The 21,395-nt window shown below is 38.6% G+C and overlaps 1 protein-coding gene across 22 annotated transcripts in view; it reads left to right on the top strand.

Moving 5' to 3' along the window:
• The window catches only part of Pdlim5 (PDZ and LIM domain 5), a 156,135-nt gene that overhangs the window by 91,931 nt on the left and 42,809 nt on the right, over nucleotides 1–21,395 (top strand). For 8 of the 22 annotated variants that reach the window (XM_017319659.2, XM_006501745.2, XM_006501744.2 and 5 more), the window contains 2 exons: nucleotides 18,873–18,992; nucleotides 20,677–20,820. The exons of 5 other annotated variants lie outside the window; for them this stretch is intronic. In XM_017319659.2, coding sequence (XP_017175148.1) covers nucleotides 18,873–18,992; nucleotides 20,677–20,820 — 264 coding nt within the window. Of the gene's footprint in view, nucleotides 1–367; nucleotides 2,075–18,872; nucleotides 18,993–20,676; nucleotides 20,821–21,395 lie in introns of those variants that run through there. 9 more of the 22 variants (NM_001190853.1, NM_019809.3, NM_001190857.1 and 6 more) reach the window with 3 other exon arrangements.

Below are 21,395 nucleotides of genomic sequence, written 5' to 3'. Positions count from 1 at the left end.
TAGCAACAGATTTGCAAGTTAGTTGAGATTGTCTGGATTTTACGTCTAAAGCATTTTCTCTGTAATAATGAACTAATGAGTTGGCAAAGGGTATTTTACTAACAGTTCAGATCTCAGTGAATGGGTTTCTGTGTTGTCTTGGATTCCCTTTATTTGGTGCATAAAAGAATATTTCCAGGAGGACTCTGCAGACTAATTTCTGTATTTCCAAAAGCTCTCTACTTCCAAACTTCTGCTATTTTTAACAAAAGAGCTGTCTGAAATGAAGCTTTTACAAAGCATGTTTTCTGCATGTTGGAATGAGTACAGAACCTTTTCCTTCCACCTTCTTATGACTCTTCTATCACTGTTCTTTTTATTTCCACAGGGAAAAGATACCCCTTCACGTCTTTAGTCCCAAATACACAAAATTACGTGACTGGCACCATGAAGTTTCAGCACGTGCTCTTAATGTACAGTGACTCTGAGCCCTGCTCCCCCACCTAAGCAGCTAGCACATACCTTTCATTCACGTTTTCTTTCTTCCATCTATAGCAAAATCTGTTTTACATTTGACTCGTGAAAACTAGAACAATTGGTGTGCTTTCCTAACAATTTCCGGTTGTGAACACGAGAAGACTGAACACGTTGTATCCTAATTGGTAGCTCACAAATGCAAAGCCAAAGGATGGAAAGGAAATGACCTGACCCCTTCAATGTATTTACATCTATTCTCACTGCTTCAGTCATGGTCGTGGTACAGGAAGTCTTTTTGTAAGGTTGATTGGTTGAAGCAGAGGTGGATGAACAAATAATGTCCCTGTCTAATTAGGGAAGTGAGCCCCTTATGTTATCACAGTTCTTAAGTTTACTTTCAGGTTCATCATTAAGGAATGTTCAAAGTTGATTGTAAATTCTCCCATAGAGCAAACATGAGGAGGCAGATTCAGCAGAGAGTAATAGAGCTCATTGTAGACGTAGGTGTCTTGAAAAGCTGGCACTGTTTAGGTGGCTACAAAACAAAACAAAACAAAACAAAACAAAACAAAACAAAACAAAACGAGATATTTTACCCTTGCTTGCAGTGGGGGAAACAGTATTCTTTTACTTTAGTTAATTTTAAAGATCCTGTTATCTACTAAAGGAAAAATATATATAAGGCAGTGGGTGTTTTCATGGGATACATAACTTTTAGGTGTCAATACTAAGACACATAGCTTTGCTGCATCTTTATGTTGGAGGAAAATGGCATAAAATAAGTTTTAATTTAATGTTTCTGATGTTGGAGAAATATACTTGGAGTTATAAACTACTGTGTGTTGTTGCTCCTGTTCTTACAAAGATATATTTGACCAGTACAGAGAAATGCAATATATCTGATTATAAATGCCTTCTGCCTTGTAATTAATATAGTATATTATATATTAGATCTAACCTCAGTAATAAATGCATTTTGAAGCTTGGAAAGAGTTGTAATAAAGTTGTCTGTACCGTTGCTCTATACTTGTTTTCTTTCTTTGAGGATAGTGACCTGCTATCCAGGATTTGTTAATATGTTATCCAGTAAAATAAGTAACTACCTTGTCTTTTATTTGGGAACATATACTTCATGAAATTTCCAAACTGTGAATGTAAAACATGACAAAGACCTACTTTCCCCTTTTGTCCACCAGAGTTGCTAATTGTTTAAAGCAGCTTCTTATGTGAACAATATATGATCTGTCATCCTGTGACAGGCCAAGAGTCTTTCTTTCTCTAAGAGTAATTACTGAGGTTCTTATCTACATTCAGATACCAGTTTTTGCTTTTCCCTGTGTTCCTGGTTTTTATGTCACCATAAACTGGAGCTATTGTAGATAATGAAGCAACTAATATTGATTTCAATTAATGACTTGATAATATGCATATTTGGCTGTCAGATGCATTTAAAAATGGTGGTAGGATTTAGGTGTGTTCTCCATGGTGTTAGGGGTGTCTTTATTGAAGCATTTTCTCAGATCTATGAAGGCTTGCCTACTTGTGTTTCTATGATCTTGATGTTATTCCCAGTTTTTACTGCATCTCTGTCCTCTGAAAGAAACTCGTTCTTTGGCCAGTCTCTTTGTGCCTAATAATTCTTTGCTGATTTGGAAAAACAAAAAATAGTCTCTGAAAGACGATTGAATTAGAGTCACTTAAAAATGATATATCAAAGTAAAGATGGTTTTTCTCTCAGCAAAACCCAGTTTTCTTGAGAAAATATAGAGGTCAAAGAACTATTAAAATTTTAGATAAATATTTTCCCTAATACAAAGAACATGTGTAGAACATTTTTCTTTTTTTTTTTTTTTAATTTGAAGTAGATGGTGTTCAAAAACAAGTGCCTTGCCTAATTCCAGTAGTGTTCAGTATATATCATTAGAAGGGCAGATGACCAAAATAATCTGCATAGAAGTATGAATGGTGCCCAGCAGCATCAAGAAGATGCTCCATTTTATCTCGCCAGAACTTGAGTTCCTGAGCCCAGTGACTCTTCTGGGACAGTGTATATTCCTAGTTTAAAAATCTAGCCAGACATTCTAAAAGTTTATAAAAAGTATTTTGTAAGGGTAGTTACCTGATTTATGACTTGTCGTTGTCTCTCTTATACAGATTTTATCACGGGCTTCTTTTTAATATGAACTAGGAAGTTACTCTCAAATAATTTGCAACAAATTTTTCATATAGTGTTTTACTAGTCAGAGTATGGCATGTGACTTTTGTGTCTGTGCCCCCAAGTATATTACTTTTGCAAACAGAGACATACTTACTTTGTTATCGTTATGCCCTTTAGGAAAGGGTGTAAGAGTGTGTGTGTGTGTGTGTGTGTGTGTGTGTGTGTGTGTGTGTGTGTGTATACTAGCTTGTATGAATAATGCCATTAAATTAGGATACAGAATAACAATCCTTTTTAAAAATATACAATGGGTTGAGTTTCTCCAGACAAGTAATATTATACTTGTTTAGTTTTTGATATGATTTATGACCATTCCCCTATTGACTCATTCATTCTGTCCTCATTCTTTCAGTTGAGTAATTATTTGAATATCAGGCACCAATCTCTGCTGTGGATACCATAGTAAATAATGGATAAATAAATACACAGGATGGTTCAAGGTCATTTTATTACCAGATCATAGAGTAGGCTAATATGAAACAAACTTGGCTGAGGCAGATTGCTGTAGATTATGTGGCTCTCTGTGGGCTCAGCCTAGTGCTGACACTTTGGAGAGAGTAAGTAGGCTGTGTGATCCCAGACAGTCCCCAAGGCAAAGGAGACAGGTGACAAACCAGGTGGCCGGTCTGTGGATTAGGGAGTACAGTTCAGGAAAACCTACAGAAGAAACAGGTATAAAAACATAATTCTTAGGTATGTAAGCAAAAATGCTCATTCTAAATTTAACTATTTTATTAAAATTCAAGGTAAAGAACGAAGGCATGTTAGAGTGTTGACAGCTTTTTATATAAATACATACCTAGTAGTGTGTCCAACTCTGACAGTCAATGTAATATTTTTCTATTGCTATTCAGTGAAGATTTAGAGAAGGAAAAGGCTTAAGTGCACGGTCCTTGTCATGTGCGTGGAACAAAATATGCTATGGAACACATATAACATACAACAACAAAGTTTGAATGTCTAAAACTTGGCCAATAATCCAGGACCCATAATTAATTGGTGGGGTCAATGATTCTGTCTTCTCCCAAAAAAGCTGGCTTGATTTATCCTTTTTGTTCCTCTCATGCAATTTCATGATGTGATTAAGTATTTCCTTGATGATTCCTTGAAAAACGTCCGTCCCAGCTTTTATTGCTGTTAGAAATAGTGAGAAACAGAGCCATCAATGCTGGGTTTACACTCAGGTTTGTTGCCGACTGAGTTTCCACTTCAGTGAAGGACCTGATAGCTGTTTCTGGATGCATGTTGGCCAGGAAGCCTTACTCTGTGATTCACCAGTGAGCTGATTATTTTGGTATGGAGATGAGGAGGTAAAAAAGCCTGATCATTTCAGCACACTTAGAGACAGTTTCTAACGTCTCCTGCATCACTAGGACTGCCATGACAGGTCAGCTGAGGCTGCTCCAATCCTGAATGGCGGTTCACCTCTGTTCAGCCCTGCTACCTGACTGCTCTCTTTTATAGCTCTTGACTCATAGCACTTCCTAGTAGGCACCCTCCATGCTAAACTCTGAAACCTGGTCAGCAGACTTGGTTACACAGCTTCTGCAGTGTGGTCCTCTTCCTAATCTTCTCATCATTTTTGTCTGCAGTTTCCCATCCTTACTCCTTGATCTTCAGCACAGACCACAGCCACAAGATTAAAGGAAGTCTTTGAAGTAAAAGATTAGTTACAGTGCATGGAAGTTAAAAGGAAGATTCATTTACTTTTCTTTGCCTTGAATCAAAAGTATTTCTTTGTTCATCACATTATAGGCCACCTAGACTTAATGAATGGGTAAAGGTATTTAGAAGTAAATGATCAAGCTATGTCAATGAAGCAATGAAGGAAGACGAAAATAACTGTGTATGTGTAGAACATACCTAAAGTACTACATGTTAAATGTAAATTTAAATATTGAGCATTTTAGAATTCTATGTATTTGTCTTTTGATGAGCCATTTAATAAATTTTATCTGGTGCATCTGTTCTCTGTACATTGTTACCTTTACCTCCTATCTCTTAGGATGCTGCTGTCCCCTGTCTCTTAGTGATGTGTTAGGTAATATGCAGGCACACAGGGTTAGGAGGTGCTTCTCAGAGAGGTCATTGGATAGCTTCTTCCTTTTTTTTCCTCCTGCCCCAGTTCACCCTCTGACTGTTCCGAATCCCATACCTCCTTCCTGCCCTTCTGTCTCCACAAGGTTGTCCCCACCCCAGCCCCTACCCAACCAGACTCTAAATTCCCTGGGGCCTCCAGTATCTTGAGGGTTAAGGTACATCTTCTCTGATTGAACCCAGACCAGGCAATCCTCTGCTGTATATGTGTTGGGGGCCTCATATCAGCTGGTGTATGCTGCCTGGTCGAGTGTTTGAGAGCTCTTGGGGGTCCAGGTCAGTTGAGACTGCTGGTCCTCCTACAGGGTTGACTTCCTCCTCAGCTTCTTCCAGCCTTTCCCTAATTCAACCACAGGGGTCAGCAGCTTCAGTCAGTTGGTTGGGTACAAATATCTGCATCTGCTTCTTTCTTTCAGCTGCTTCTTGGGTCTTCTGGAATGTGGTCATGTTACGTCCCTTTCTGTGAGTGCTCCGTAGCCTCAGTAATAGTGTCAGGTCTTGGGGTCTCCCCTTGAGCTGGATCCCATTTTGGGTTTGTGGCTGGACCTTCTTTTCTTCAGGTTCCTCTCCATTTTCATCCCTGCAGTTCTTTCAGACAGGAACAAATATGGGCCAGAGTATTGACTGTGGGATGGCAACCCCCTCCCTCACTTGATGTCCTGTCTTCCTGCTGGAGGTGGGCTTTATAAGTTCCCTCTCCCTACTGTCGGGCATTTCATTTAAGGTCTCTCACTTTGAGTTCTGAGAGTCTCTCATTTCCCAGGTCTCTGGTGCATTCTGGAGGGTACCCCCAAACTCCTACCTCCCGAAGTTGCCTGTTTCCATTATTTTTTTTTTTTGCTGACCCTCAGGGCTTCAGTCCTCTTTCCTCACCCAATACCAGATCAGGTTCTTCTCTACCCCTCACTACACCCCCCCACGCCCACTTTCCTTCCCAAGTCCCTCCCTCCCTCCCCACTTGTGATTGCTTTCTTCTTTCTCCCAAGTGGGACAGAGGCGTCCTCACATGGGCCCTTCAGCTTGTTGACTTTTTTGAGTTCTGTGGACTGTGTCTTGAGTATTAAGTACTTTTCTTTCTTCCTTTCTTCCTTTCTTCCTTTCTTCCTTTCTTCCTTTCTTCCTTTCTTCCTTTCTTTCCTTTCTTCCTTTCTTCCCTCCCTCCCTCCCTCCCTCCCTCCCTCCCTCCCTCCCTCTTTTCTTTCTTTCTTTCTTTCTTTCTTTCTTTCTTTCTTTCTTTCTTTCTTTCTTTCTCTCTCTCTCTCTCTCTCTCTCTCTCTCTCTCTCTCTCTCTCTCTCTCTCTATTTATTTATTTTGGCTAATATCCACTTATTAGTGAATACATACTATGCTTGTCCTTTTGGGTCTGAGTTACCTCACTCAGGATGATATTTTCTAGTTCCATCCATTTGCCTACAAAAGTCAGGGTGTCCTCATTCTTAATAGCTGAGTAGTACTCCATTGTGTAAATGAACTACATTTTCTGTATCCATTCTTCTGTTGTGGGACATCTGGGTTGTTTCTAGCTTCTGGCTATCACAAATAAGGCCACTATGAACATAGTCAAACATGTGCCCCTGTGGCATGGTGGGGCATCTTGGGTATATTCCCAAGAGTGGTATTGCTGGGTCTTCTGGTAAATCTATTTTGTTTTTGAAAGGAAAATTGCAGTACTTCCGACCACGCATTTGCCTGTAGTTGATACTTTTCTACTAAATTTATCTGTTCATAAAACAGGTATGAAAGTGTTTTGTTTGTTTGCGTCATTAAAGCAGCCTTTGCTTTTTAGTGTGTGTTTGTGTGTGTGTGTGTGTGTGTGTGTGTGTGTGTGTGCGTGCGTTTATGTGATGCTTTTGTAGGCATTCTGGTGTCTAATGGGTCGAGAAAACAATTAAGCTTTGAAACAAATACATGAGACACTTAGAGCTCTGATTGGGAAAAGAAACAAATCATTTGCCATTCATGTTAGAGAATCTACTTTATATCATGGACTTTAAAAGGCAACAGCAGGGCCAAGATGTACTTAGAGTCCTTGTTTTGTATGTGTTAAGTCCTGGGTTTGGTCTCTAGAGCTACAAATACAATAAATAAACTAAGAACCATCGTGTTAGTAACACAGTATAAATAGAAAGGATGGTGATGATGGTGATGATGGTGATGGTGGTGATGATGGTGATGGTGGTGGTGAATGAGTATGTACCAGGATAGAAAATTATGGCAAGCCATTGAAACTTTGAAAAAATTACTTCCTTAAAACATTTATATGTAAAATATATAATTTTGTCAAACACGATAACACTTATTTAAAATTAAGGGGTGCTCTTCATGATATCCTTTTTTCTACTAAAAGGAGTATTAATAGTATGCAGTTTATATGTAAATAAATATAATCTAGCATTTTACTTGAGCAAGAGAAATTGCTTAAACTTGTTAGGATCAAGCATAGTTCGTCAGTCTTTTACCCTTTGTCCACAACAGAGGATGGAGTTTTAGTATTTTGTGATGAAGAATTATAACATGGTGCTGAGACGGTGGCTCAGCAGGTGAGAGCACTTGCTCTGTAAGTGTGAGGACCTGAGCTTGGTCTCCAGCACTCAAAGACAAGAGAAATTCAGGCATGACTGTCCATGCCTGTAACTTCAGCACTGGCGCAAGGAAAGATGGATCCTGGGAGCTCCGTGGACAGCTGGGCTAACAAGATGGTGAACTTCTGATTCAGTGAGAGATGCTTCTCATGGCAGTGAGGAGAGTGGTATGTGGGAGACAGTCTGCATCCTCCTCTGGCCTCCACATGAGTGTGCATAGGTGCACACACCCATACATTTACATGATGCAATCAATGCACACAAATCATATACACACATGTACACATCACACGTAAGAACACAGAGAATTATAACACAAGATGTGGTTTTCCAGTTTTCAAATAATTAAAGAATTAAAATGGTTAGTGTTTGTGAAAAGTTTCAAACTGGAATCTCCAGTTTTACCTTTTGAAGGTAAAATACTCATGGAGTGAAGAATACACGTGATGCCAATGATTCCTGCCTTATAAGCGTGGGGTTTTCCACTGGAAGAATGCATCTAAGTTACTTCTGAATAGAGACCTGTCATATTTACATATTCATCAACAATTTAGAAACAAACTGCAGGAGATTTCCCTAATATATTCTTTTGCATGTTATTTTTTTTAAATTTTTCATAGGCAAATAAATATGAGCCCATAAAAGTTAGAAAAAACTTTCTGGCCGATTTCATGTCTTTTTTTATTGTTCTACTTCAGAAACATATTTATCAAGACACACACACACAGGGCCTGGGCAGATGGTTCTATCAATAAAGTCCTTGCCCTTGCAAGCATGAGGACCTGAGTTTAACCCCAAATACATGTAACAAGCCCGTCCTGTGTGCTAGTGCGTTGGAGACAAGAGTCCCAGGGCTTGTTGCTCTGCTAGGCTTGCCCAGTGGGTGAGCTGTGGGCTCAGCGAGAGCTCAGCCTAAGATTAAGGTGGAAGGTGACAGAACAAGACACCACTGCTGACTTCTGGACTCCACTAGCTCGTGCATGTACCCATATGTGCATATCCTGCACATACACAACGGTGCACGCTAGTTAAGCATGTTTGTTACCCTGAACTGCTATTTCATAAGCTCTGCAGAGGAAGTGAGAATTGTTCCCCATCCGATATTTGTTATGAGATCAGTTGACACTCACACTTAAATCTAAAGGATAGAACACCAGAACCCCCTACATCAGTCTAAATTTATAAAATAATTCTGAAAATAGCTAGAATCCCCTAGCATTCCTATGTAGTCCATATGACAATCTGGAAAAGAGTCACAGTTCAAATACGAGTACATGAGCAAGTCATTTGTGTCTAATGCATACAGAGTATTTGTACGTGACCTCCCTTAAAGCTCTGTTGGTACATTAGTCTATGGTCTATCAACAGTGTGTTTGTGACTAATGCAGCTGTCGCCATCTACTGAGCATAAGTAATTATTACACTTGAGTTGTTCTGGCAGTTCATAGTTACTCTGTATTTTTATGTATATATACGTTGTTCTCTGTATACTTTAAAAACTGCTTTATGACTTTGTCGAATTATTTGTGGCTTATTACATTTTATAAAGTTCTTTATTAGAAGAATCAGCATTTTAATATGTAGACTCGATTTATTTATAGAGTCCACACATAATATATGCCTAGAACTTGGGCACACTTGTCAGATTGGTAAATGTTATGATGCTGCTCGAGTTAACTTCTTCCACACCTCCCTTCACAGAATAAACACAATGTTGTTATTGTCTGTTCAAAAATGCAGTATCAAACAAGATTCCTGCAGGCTAATTTTTTTCTACCATAAAACAAATTACAACTTGTAATACTTAGTAGCATTGATAATAGGCAGTTTCACCATGATGAAGATTTTGTTTGACCTCTTTTTAGTCTAGTTAATTTCACATATTTCAACTACATTGATATTTCAGAAAACTGTTATTCTGCTTTTATGTTTATATAAAGATGTTTTTCTTATTTAATCTTATAAAAGAAATAAAGTTAATACATTTGCATGATTAAAAGTAAAGGATGGGAAGGATATTATAACAACTTAATTTCTATTTTCTTAAACAACTTGATAAATTACAAGTATCTCAAAGCCTGTCTCACCTTGTCCCAGCATTCCCTTCCGTATCTCCATTTCAGTATCTATTGGAAGGTGTTTGTTGAGCTCCCCCCGTGTCTGCCTTAATGCTAGGCGCTCATCTCACCGGTCCCATGTGTGTAATTAATTGTTCTGTTGGTGGCTGACCTTACTGCTTTGGACAGAACACACTAAATAAAGGTGGATAATTCTGGGGACATTTTGAGGTAACTGTTTTTTCATGTACTTGATTTTTTATTACGGTAGTGTCTAGCAATTCATAAGAAGGAAACTGAGAGTGAAATTTTGGAAGATTTTACAACTTCAGAGCCTTGTATGCATTGGTTAGAGAGTAGGCAATTTGAAACTTTATTATGGAAAAGGAACATGTTTAGACAGAGTAAAAATCAGGGTATCAAGCCGCATGAAAGGAGGCAAATGTTAGTAGCTCTTATAAAGGAAATTGTAAGCATAGCACATGATGTTAAGAAAGTGAACCTTGATCTAGATTGCTTTCTGTTGCTGTGGTAAACACCCTGACCAAGGGCAACTTGGGAGGAAAGGGTTGATTTGGCTTATGCTTTCCAGGGCTCAGTGCATCCCCGAGGGAATTCTAGGCAGGAAGTCAAGGAAGAAGTTGAAGCAGAAACCAAAGAGGAACTGTGCCCAGATGCACCTGCCCGGGGCTGATACGGCCTGCAGTTGGCTGGGCTGTCCTCCGCGAATCTCAGTAAAGATAGTTCATCACAGGCATTGCCACAGGCCGCTTCTTTAACTGAGGCTCTGTCTTGGCTGTGTCAAGTTTCTGATACAGACTAAGAAGAACACACGTCTATCTAAATAAATAAAACTACCAAGCAGCATTAATTTGGGGCGTTAAAAAGGCGGAAGAAAGGAGCAGTGTTTTCAGTGGTTATTGTGAGATTTTTTTGTTATTGTTGAAATATATAATGAAGCAAAACTAACTGGACTTGAGAAGCACACACTGAAAGGGTTTTGATTTACTTGCCTCTGGAAGGAATTGATGCTCACATATAAACGGATTCTAAACTCTTTGAATCAGTTTTATTTTTGTCTCTAGTCATATTTTACTCAGTGATTGCTAAGGAGCATTGTCTACATTTTTTAAGCTGAAGAATGGGAAAGAAACAAGAATAAGAAGAGGAAAATATTCTTTTTCCTTTTTTTTTTTAAAGGAAAGGTTTACTTTTAAATAAACTAGTTTAAATTTGAGCGCACTTGGCATGAAAATCTAGATGACATTCTGAGAGTGGGAGGTGGGAGAGGAAAGAGCACGTGATGTGTATATGTATGCGTTCACATATGTGTGTGAATTTGGTCACTTTCGTGCCATGGTGTGCGTGCATAGATCAGGTGACAACCTTTGGTACTGCTCTTTTCTTTACATCTTGTTTGAGACAATTTCTTTTGCTTATTTTTTTTTACTACAAATGGTAGGCTAGCTGTCTTGTGGGTTTCTAGGAGTTCCCCTGTCTTTGTCTCCCATCTCCCTAAAGAGAGTAGAGATTATCACTCTTGGCATGTTAGCTTTTGCAGTCTTGGGATTCTAATACTTACTCAAACTTCTGTGGCGAGCACTTTTACCCTTTAAGCCGTTTATTTAGCCTCTAGCTGGCATTCCTAAGCACATGACTAATAAGATGAGATAAGACAAGTGAGCAGAATTGAAAAGACCCAGAATGAGTTCTCAAGAGTTAGGTCACATTTAACCATAGCATGGATTTCAAATGGTTGATGGGAATAGTAATTTCAACAAATCATCAAAGAAAAGGTCTTAAGACCTCTGTACAGAATTAATGAGTGACATGTATTTATTGTAATTTAAGCAAATCATATGCTTAAAGGATCAACCATTGACTTGGGTGGAGACCTCCGCAACCCTGCCCCCTAATTTAGCATGTATTGTGAAGATATGCATCTATTACCAGTCCATCCTTCAAACATATATTGGGAATTTATGAAATTGGACCAATTCTAGAGAATAAGAAATAGGAAGTTTAATGTATCTATGCGCAGCTGAAACCAACATATTTGACTCTTCTGTAACACCTGATACAGAGGAAGATTCTTCCTTTGTGTTTTAAGAGCAAGATGCTTGAAAGTAAACCTTATGAAATGCAGTCATACCCAAAAGACAGTGTTTCATAGACCTTCTCATCCATCACCCCCCACCCCCACTCTGATTTCTTGTAGCTCCTAAATCTGTTGGCACACAAGTGCAGCACTACTAAATATCACCTGGTATATTACCTTTCAGCTCTTGACATTGGTTTCTAAGAGCTTCATAAATAACAATCCTGAAAAACAAACAAACAAGCAGCCAAGAAGTTACTGTGCATTGATATACTTTTGGCTGGGAGATTGTTAAGTTATGCATTGGACATTTTGTTTTTCTTGCAGACCTCATAGATTAGCAATGGCCCCAGCTCACACTTAGTTTATTTGACCCTCCATATCTGTGGGTCCTCATCCATAAATCCACCCAACTATGGATCTAAACTTTTTTCCATCTAGATTCTATAGACTTTCATTCCTAGCCATTCTCTACACAATATCACACCTATTTCTATAGCATTTACTTTGTGTTGGGCATTATAAGTAGTAATCTAGAACAAATATCAATGTCGTGCACCTGTAGTTGTAGTTACATAAGGTGGTGAGAGAGGAGAATGGATAGTTCAGGGTGAGCTTGGATGGCAGAAGAAGACCTTCACATGGAATAGAAAAAGTCCAGCAAAAGCTCTATGAAGTCCTTACTTTGTGCCACTCACTTTCCAGCGGCTAGATCATAGGAGAACAAGAATGCTGGGGAAGCGTAGAAGAACATACAGTGTGACAAAAAAAATGCAAAGGGGGTTTTACTTTACTGTGTGGCTTATATATGGCAGCATGATATGCCATATGAAAGAGAAGGCTGAGGTCAGTAGACACTAGTTAGGGATTCCCATTTATTTAAATTCCTGAGCATAAACCACTTAAGGCAATTCATCGATCTCTTACTTTCCTCACTAAGGTTCATGGTTAACAGTCTTCTGACTGTCTCAGGGTCTCATCTCTGGGTTACCTGTCTCAGTGCCTCCTCTTTGCTTCATTCTACAGTTGTTATCAGTTACCTCACTGACAGTATTTTGAATCACCAAATACCCGGGTTGCCACAGACCCTTTTTGGTCCCTGTCTGCTTAGAATGGGTCTCTAGTTGCAGGTGAACAAGGAGTCGGCGAATGAATGACAAACAGAAGCGACACAAGAGATTGTGTAGAATCTGAATGTATTGTCACAAAGTGTACACCAGTCTTATATAACACAGAAAGCAAAGGGGTAGGAGGTCAAGGCTGGAAATGTACATTGAAGTTACCTGACACAAAACAAAGGAATGACTTTTGAAGGACTTACAGGAACCAGGTAATATTTACAGTAAAGATAAAACAGCTCTGCCTAAGGTCAGCTAATGACAGGTAAGGATTTCACACCCTCATCACAATTTGTGCTACTCCTTTGAGCCTTGTGAAAGCTAGCACCAGGGGGTTCTGCTCTAGCAGACCTTCTCATGAAAATTGCAATACCACAAACCTCCTATTTCCTAGGCTGATAAATTCTTGTATGAGTGTAACTTGGCTGTTCTTTTAAGTATCTATGGAGAATCTCCATTTGTCAGAAGAATTCACCAACTTGTAATATACAATGTAGCCTGCTATACCAGGCTGTAGTGAAGATTCCTCTCAGTGGGATTCCCTAACTCTTACATGGTAAACCCACCTATTAGCTAGGCCATTGTGTATTCCCTTGTTTGGGTAAGACTGGCTACTGTCCTAAGTAATCACTCTGCAGACTAGCCCTGAGCTGTTCTAGCTCCTTCTTTATAATGCCTAATTAGTTTCACATCTCTACTAGAAGTAAATTTGAATGTTACTGAATAGATAACATTCTTACTGAATTCCTACTGAATTCCAAGCTCATAGGCTTCAAGCATTTTCTAGGACGTTGCAACACTGGCGAAAGCTTAGCTATGTCAGAATTCAATCTTTAAAGGCACTTATAATAAAATAATATTAAAAGAGAGCACGTGGATCCATATACCAGACTAACTCGGGGATAGGGTATGAGTAGACAGGTTATGAGAATGCCAAGGTTCCAGGAGGTTGAGTTTCCTTGAAACTCTTTGCCTCGTGAGTGCTTCCAGGCCTCTTGGCCTGCCAAGCAGATTCACTAGAGTGTGCGTAGCACTGGGTTATTAAATTCTTTGACTCATATCACTTCTGGGATATGCTTTTCCAAAACTAAGCTTAAGTCTTGGAATTTGAAAGCCACGCAATCCAAATTTCCATGTAATATGCACAAAATCTAGATTTTTTTTTAAAGCACTCTTATTCAGCTCACTCTTACCTCCTGATTTCTATCAGCCTTTTCACAAAACGAACTTGGATTGTTCCTAGATATAATATCATTTCCAATCTCTCTCTCATCCTCCAATATTTCTACAGTCCAACTCCTTCTCTAAAGCACAACGCTAGCTCCACAACAAAAAGGCATAGGGGTTAGAGCAGAAGGAATAGCATTTGTGAGTGCTGCCAGTGAGGGGAGTTAGCTGGATTAGGAAAGACAGAAAAGGGTGAGTATGAGCCTAGGAAATGATAGATGGGCAAGAAGAGAAGCACAAGGGAGTTTTTCATTTAGGCTTCTTGAAGAAAAAAGGCTCTAGCAGGTGACCCTTTGAGGAGAGCTTTCACAGAGAAAAGTGGTTTGCAGAGATAACTTGAGAGGTTTCATAGTTCACTTGGTGAATTGTAAAGCCTGCTAAGGACTTTAGATGTTCTAAGTGCAGCAAATACCCACTGAAGTTTTTAATACAAAGGATGATATGAAAAAAATATTTTAAGGCACTTTGATTAAAAGAAGACAGGACTAGATTAGACAAAATTTGGTAATAGTGAAGTAAGAAAGAAAATAGATACTTATAACACTACTGGTAAAAGTACTTAGTCTAGGTGGACAAAGGATGGTGACTGTGTTATGGAGCAAAAAGATGGGTTCAAGATGGACTCAGAGGCGTGGTGATGAAACCGGAGATTCATGGTAGAGGTAATGTAGGTAAAGGGTTTCTTCTGGTCATCAAATAGAATAATATACTTTAGGAAAAATCTTAAGAGCTCATTTTGAAATAAAGTTAATTTTGATATGAGACACACACACACAAATAATGTAAAAGTCTATTCACAGCATAGGCTGTTGTTGACAGATTACTGAGATAGAGACAGTGGTACATTTCTCCTTAACGATACAAAATAATATAATGTCCTTCTATAAATTATATTGCTCTGGCAGTGACCCGAAAGAAGGGATAGCCAGTGAAATACTGATCTGACAGGTAGTGCGGTTGTGGCACTGAAAACAAGAGATGTTCAGTTAAATCAGGTACTGAGACTAGGGAATAGACGGTTCCCTGTGTGAGGTATCAACAGTGCCAAACTCACGTAAACAGAGTAGAATTGTAGAGTGGGTGAGTATTGTGGACTTGCAAAATGAAAACACTTAAAGTTGGTTCATAATGTTATTTAACAATACTGAACTATACATTAACATGTCGATAGCACATTTTGTGTTTTGTGGTTTTTAACCACAATGAAAACATGATAGATGCAAATTGTCAATCCAATTAAATCATAAGAAGTCATGAGTGACCTTGACAAAAATATGAGTATATTGTGACTTAAGTGTGACAGGTGGTGAGTACACTGTTATTCAGTTTGGCTAAAGGGGGCATAGGAAATAGAAGTGGGAAGTAGTTTGTTGTTATTGATGATGTTTCCAAAAGAACTCCTGCATTTTGAAGGGCACATATCTGTAATGCCTGGTTCAGGAGAGCTCTGAGGTGCTTGAGAGAAAGGAAGGAGCTGGAGAGACAGCTGTGTAGGCTGGAGGCCGGAAAGCATTCTTCTCATTTGCTCCTGCAGAATGGTGAAGAGGATAGTGGCTGATTTGCCTAGATAGATAATTCATATGGGTGCAAATGGAAACACTTAGGCATGGTTGCAGAGAAAAACACAGTCCACAAATTGCTCTTTCTTTATCTTTCCTGAGAAAAGCAGCCAAAGGCTGAAAGCCCGGTTGGTTCTGCAGATGTATCTGAGAAGCAAACACTCCCGACCTTTCTTGTGGAAATCGAAGGCACAGTTAAGCAGCAGTCAAGGCAGAGAGCATGACTGCTCTGGTTGTGCTGTTAATCAGAGCTCTCGGTGCTAAGAGGATTGAATTGGGGACTGCCAGGATTGGAATGCATGTTGATGTCTGCTCCATATTGGAAGTCTAAAGTCTGTCATAAACCTTCTGTCTTTACAAACTGGCTAAATAACAAATAGGTAATCATGTATGACAAGTGGAAAACTTCTCAAGTGCATTGTTCAGAACTTGAGGAATCTAGCTTTTGAAAGTATTTTATAAGTTATATAGATTTTAATCCTCAAGTATTTCCAGTCAGCATAGCTTCTAGAAGCATCAGAAGATTTCTTTAACCCAGTTGTTTACAAATAAACTCTGATTACTAGTTACCATGTAAATAATTAAGATGCTCTATAGTTCTCTGAAAATACAAAGGCTTGTTATAATACAAAACACATTCTATGCATGTGTTTTTTAACGCTAGTCATTTCTTTGATCATGTGTCCTTTCCTAGATAATGTTTGCTTAGCTACAAATGCTCTAAGACAAACGTATACACATTATCATGAGCTCTGTATTTGAAAACAGGAAGTTTCACTAATTCAGTCAGTAAATATTTAACTTACGATAAGTATTATATTTAATTTTGTATCCGTCTATATTATGGTTTCTGATTTCAAGAAATTTTTTGTTTAGTGAGAGTCTTGACTTTAAACAAATTAATCACAAATAGTACAATATAATAATAAGACATTGCATGCAAGAAGACAGAAGTGTTATGAACACATGTAGTAGTGACAATATCACAGAGGAGGTTCCTTTAAACTGAGGTGAGAGGAATGCTTAGAAATTAATCAAGTGAGGTATGATACTCAGATGTAATGAAACATAGAAGTAGCAGAGTTTGATCTGTTTCAAGAAGAAATAGAAAGCTAGAGAGAGGAAGCACTCAGTGAGAATGCTGGAGAACAGCTAGAAGAGTCAGCTACCCATACATTGGTGCTGGAAGATCTAAGCAACACGTCTCAAGGCTTGTACTTTAAAGAGCATTATGATAGCTGTCTTAGGCAAGGGTTCTATTCCTGCACAAACATCATGACCAAGAAGCAAGCTGGGGAGGAAACTTCCACATCTCTGCTCATCACCAAAAGAAGTCAGGACTGGAACTCAAGCAGGTCAGGAAGCAGGAGCTGATGCAGAGGCCATGGAGGGATGTTCCTTACTGGCTTGCTTCTCCTGGCTTGCTCAGCCTGCTTCTTCCAGCCCAGAGATGGCACTGCCCACAATGGGCCCTCTCACCCTTGTTTCACTGAGAAAATGCCTTACAGTTGGATCTCATGGAGGCATTTCCTCAAAGGAGGCTCCTTTCTTTGTGATAACTCCAGCTGTGTCTAGTTGACACACAAAACCTAACATAACAGTACAAAAGGTATGCGCTATTCTCTTTCTCTGGGACAAAGCTCACCAGCTCAGCACCTTTACACCCCTTTTCTTTCTTTTTCTTCTTCTTTTTCTTTTTCTTTTTCTTTTTTTTTTCTTTTTCTTTTTTCTCCTCCTCCCCCTCCCCCTCCCCCTCCCCCTCTCCCTCTCTTCTCTTTTTTCCTTTCTGGCTTATTAATGTCCAGATCACAAACACATTGAATTTTGTGGGTAATTTAGTGTGCCATAATTACTCAACTCTCCACATACTATTAATAGACATATATACATAAATGAATGAGCTTAATAGTGTCCCAATAAAACTTTATGTATATGTACCAAAATATGCTATGTACTTTGCATGAGGGAAATCATGGGAAATATTCTTAGTTTTGTAAAAATATGGAAAGTATTTTTAGTTTGTAGTCTTTGTAAAATAAGTTGGTGGCTGGTTATGGTCGCTGGGCTCTAGGTTACTAACTTGTGCTGTATACTTTTGTCTAGCTTTGCCTCTACCTCTCATGGTACTTTAACTCTATATGGCAGTTTCTCAGGTTGTTGCAATTTTTACAGAGATGATCAATTTTAAATAAGGAGCAATACAAGCGCTCCTCTTCTGTTTATTTACCTTACATTTACATTTTCCATATAAGAATCAGTGAAATATGGCTGACCAATTCTATTTTTTCCATATATGGGTTTTTAAGAAAATGGGCAATTTTGTATTTTTCTTGTAAATCTTCCCAATGTTATATTTGGTGCTTGCTTGCTTTGAAACCAACGTTTTGTGTTTTCATCTTTTCTTTACCTGCTAATATTTCTTCTGAATTTAATGTTGCAGGCTAAAGAAAAATTGGCATAGATACATTTTAAAAAGAATGAAAAGTCAATGACAACAGAACATGGAAACAGGAGAGAGATTTGGGAAAGAGGAGTACAAGGAGATACTTGGGGGACTTTGATCAAAGAACATCTTTATAACAAGTATTTATATAAATTGTAGAGTGTTAAAAGGGGATGTGTAGCAATTGAGAATATCAATAAAATACATTGTATGGAAGTGTTATTATAAAAAGTTTAATTACATAAAAAAATTCCCCACAGCTGCTTGCAACTGTTGGCTGTATGACTAGATACACTACTTCCTTTATATACATCACCATTTATACCGTCCCTATGCTTTCAGTTCTACAACAATGCAGTACCTACCCAAACCAGTGCACACAGTAAGGGCAGACAGAGGTGGTCCAAATCCCATGTATTGTATTCCATGTATTCCTTGTATCATATGTGAAATGTTGACACCTTATTAAGTTCTTGGAGTTTTTTTTTAAGTAATTCAAAGCCGTGTAATCAGTGAATGGGACTTTCCGGCCACCTTTCCCTTTAAGCATCATCTGTTATCACATGGTTTAGCCATGTTGAGTGATTTGGGAGAACAGCCTATATTATCATATGGGTTTAGCCATGGTGAGTGATTTGGGAGAACAGCCTATATTATCATATGGGTTTAGCCATGGTGAGTGATTTGGAAGAATAGCCTATATTATCACATGGGTTTAGCCATGGTGAGTGATTTGGGAGAACAGCCTATATTATCACATGGGTTTAGCCATGGTGAGTGATTTAGGAGAATAGCCTATATTATCACATGGGTTTAGCCATGGTGAGTGATTTGGGAGAATAGCCTATATTGGGTGCTGAGGGTTAGGTTTGCAGCTACAGAGCTAGAAGTAAGAACCAATTAGAGTATTCCTAGATATGAATTACTGACACTTAAATGACAGTATGCCTGGTAAACATAGTCTCAACTTTACATTAATCTTTCCTTTGCTTTGTTTTTTACTTCTGAAAACTTAGGTTTTACAGTTCTCTGGAAGACCCCCTTAAGAACGGACCACACCCACCTGCAGCTCCCCAGCTGTTAAAAGTTCATAGTCAAGTAGCCATAGTTTCTAAGGAAGCAGCCACTTACTCTAGGTAGAGTTCTTTTTCCATTTCAGTGCTGGTGATGAATGTAACTACTAAACTCACTGAAAATGGGAGCACAGTTGTGGATTGAGGAGCTAATGTCATTAACATGCTTAGCCTCAGAACACTGCTTTAGTCTGCTTTTATATTCTATTTATGCATTGGTTTAGTTTTTAACTTCTAATACAGAATGAAGAAGTCTGTGTCTTTTGTTTATTCACTTTGAGATATGTTAAATTAACTTCCTGAGTTTGCCTTTAGTCTCTTCAGTTCAGTCATTTACCTCTGAAAGAAGAGAAGCAGAGAGAGAGCTCATGCTGCAGACAGACATGTTCTTAGATGATAGAGAAGGACCTGCACGACATTGATGGTTCTTTCATATTTATTATTATTTTTTTAACCATTGGAGGGTAGAACTTCATTAATTTCCTCTTTTCCTGGACTACAGAATGGCTTACCGTTACATTTTTAGCTGATTATTTTAAACCTGGTTTCTATTTCTTATTCACTTTCCCTCAATAGTAACCGTTGACTCAAAGACAGGAGAGACTGAGAGACCCACACATTGAATCTCTTGGTACCTGCTCTTCACCCTAGCGCTCACTCACATGTCCTCACTGCACTGAAAGCGGTACACATAGCCATACGTTCCGATTAGAGATATGCAGATCACCTTTGTTTCTATATGATCTGTTAAAACTGACTTCCTGTGATTCATGTAATCACATCAGTGGAGGCAGGTTCTTAATAACCTTTGTGGACTTGGCCTCATCGCGTGTTGGAGGTGGCCATTGTCACAACTTTTTAAACCAAAAAGTAGTTACAGTGCTATAGCGATGTTATTATTAGTAACTTAAATCCATAGAGGAAGATAAGAAGAAAATCCCACTCCATGTTTTTAGACTATCCTATTTAAATAGAAAAAAATTCAATAAATCTTGATCACCAGTTTTGAGAGTCCTGCATTCATAGTGATGGACTGTAAATTCTTTCCCAGATATTTTACTATTTGTAAAGAAAGAAAAAAATAAGTATTTTAGGTCATAAGGACACCTCTGAATATGAAATTTTATCTCATTTAAAAACCTACACAGCTAAGTCAAAATAGAACTGTGGGATTTTGCTGAGAAGATGATTTGATTATTTATATTCTTGAAAACTGTTTAACTTTTCCATAGATTCTTACCACCCAGAATAGCTCAACCCTATATTATTTTAAAGTTATTTCCTGTTCATGTTAATAAATGCTGTTGCTTCTGAACATGTAGGCAGTTCTGCTTCTAAGACATCTCATGAAAATGCCATGAACTAGGTATATGTCTACTCCCAGACAGCTCGTCTTATGTAAAAACTTTTTAAGAAAAATTCCCTTATCCCTGCTTACAGAATCGCAGCTTTTATTTTCAGATTCATTTTCTTCTTGGTTGTCTATGTATATATATGATATATGGGATATATAATGTGGTTGACATTACATTGTGCTTGATGAAAAAACAGTCATAGGCTTACGCATTAAATTTAAATGTCTGAAATTTCGGATATAATTAGTAAGTGACCTAAATAACTGTCATTCCTTTACATGGCTCACCTTCATGTCTAAATACTGATGTAGAATAGGTGCCGACTTGTGTTTATTCTGCTGTCTTTTCTTACTTTCATTTTTTCTTCCCCCTGTCTTTTTTTCCCTGTCAAGTGTAAGCAGGTCTACAAGAACTGTAGAAGGTGCTTTGGAAGGCTTTGGAAACTTTCCTGCCTTCTCCCCTCCTACTAGATACAGTGCTGTAGTCGTCAGTGATGCGGCTGCCACTGTGTCTGCTGCTCTCGCTGCGAAAACCAGGTAGAATTATGTGTGCAGTATATGTCTGTGGTCCCAGCGTCTTCCAGTGTTCAGAGGCTGGGTTCTGTAGTGAGCTCCCCCTTGTGTCGTATGCGTGTCACACAGGCTGTGAGTAAATCCACAGGATTGGAGAATGTTCTTGAAAAGCAGCCATGGCTCCATTTTCACAGCTCCCACTATTCGTATCTCTCAGTTGTGCTCACTATCATGTATTATGTTCCTACAGACTTTAGAGTTTATAGCTTTCAGTTGTCGCTGAGGCTGAGTCAGGTAGAAATTAAATTTCTGATGATGCTATCGTATTCCACAACATTGGTGAATTAAAGCCTAATTATTCCGTGAAACAGCCCTTCTATGTGCCTTGCTTCTATACTATTTCACATTTATAGGTGTAATGCTTGCTTTTTTTTTTTTTTTTTTTTTGGTTTTTGGTTTTTGGTTTTTAGTTTTTCGAGACAGGATTCCTCTGTATAGCCCTGGCTGTCCTGGAACTCACTTTGTAGATCAGGCTGGCCTTAAACTCAGAAATCTGCCTGCCTCTGCCTCCCAAGTGCTGGGACTAAAGGCGTGCGCCA

This window comes from Mus musculus, chromosome 3, assembly GCF_000001635.26.
Source record: "Mus musculus strain C57BL/6J chromosome 3, GRCm38.p6 C57BL/6J".
NCBI lineage: Eukaryota > Metazoa > Chordata > Mammalia > Rodentia > Muridae > Mus > Mus musculus.
The sequence above is the reverse complement of the archived record's forward strand: the minus strand, read 5'-3'. Positions and strand labels throughout refer to the sequence as shown.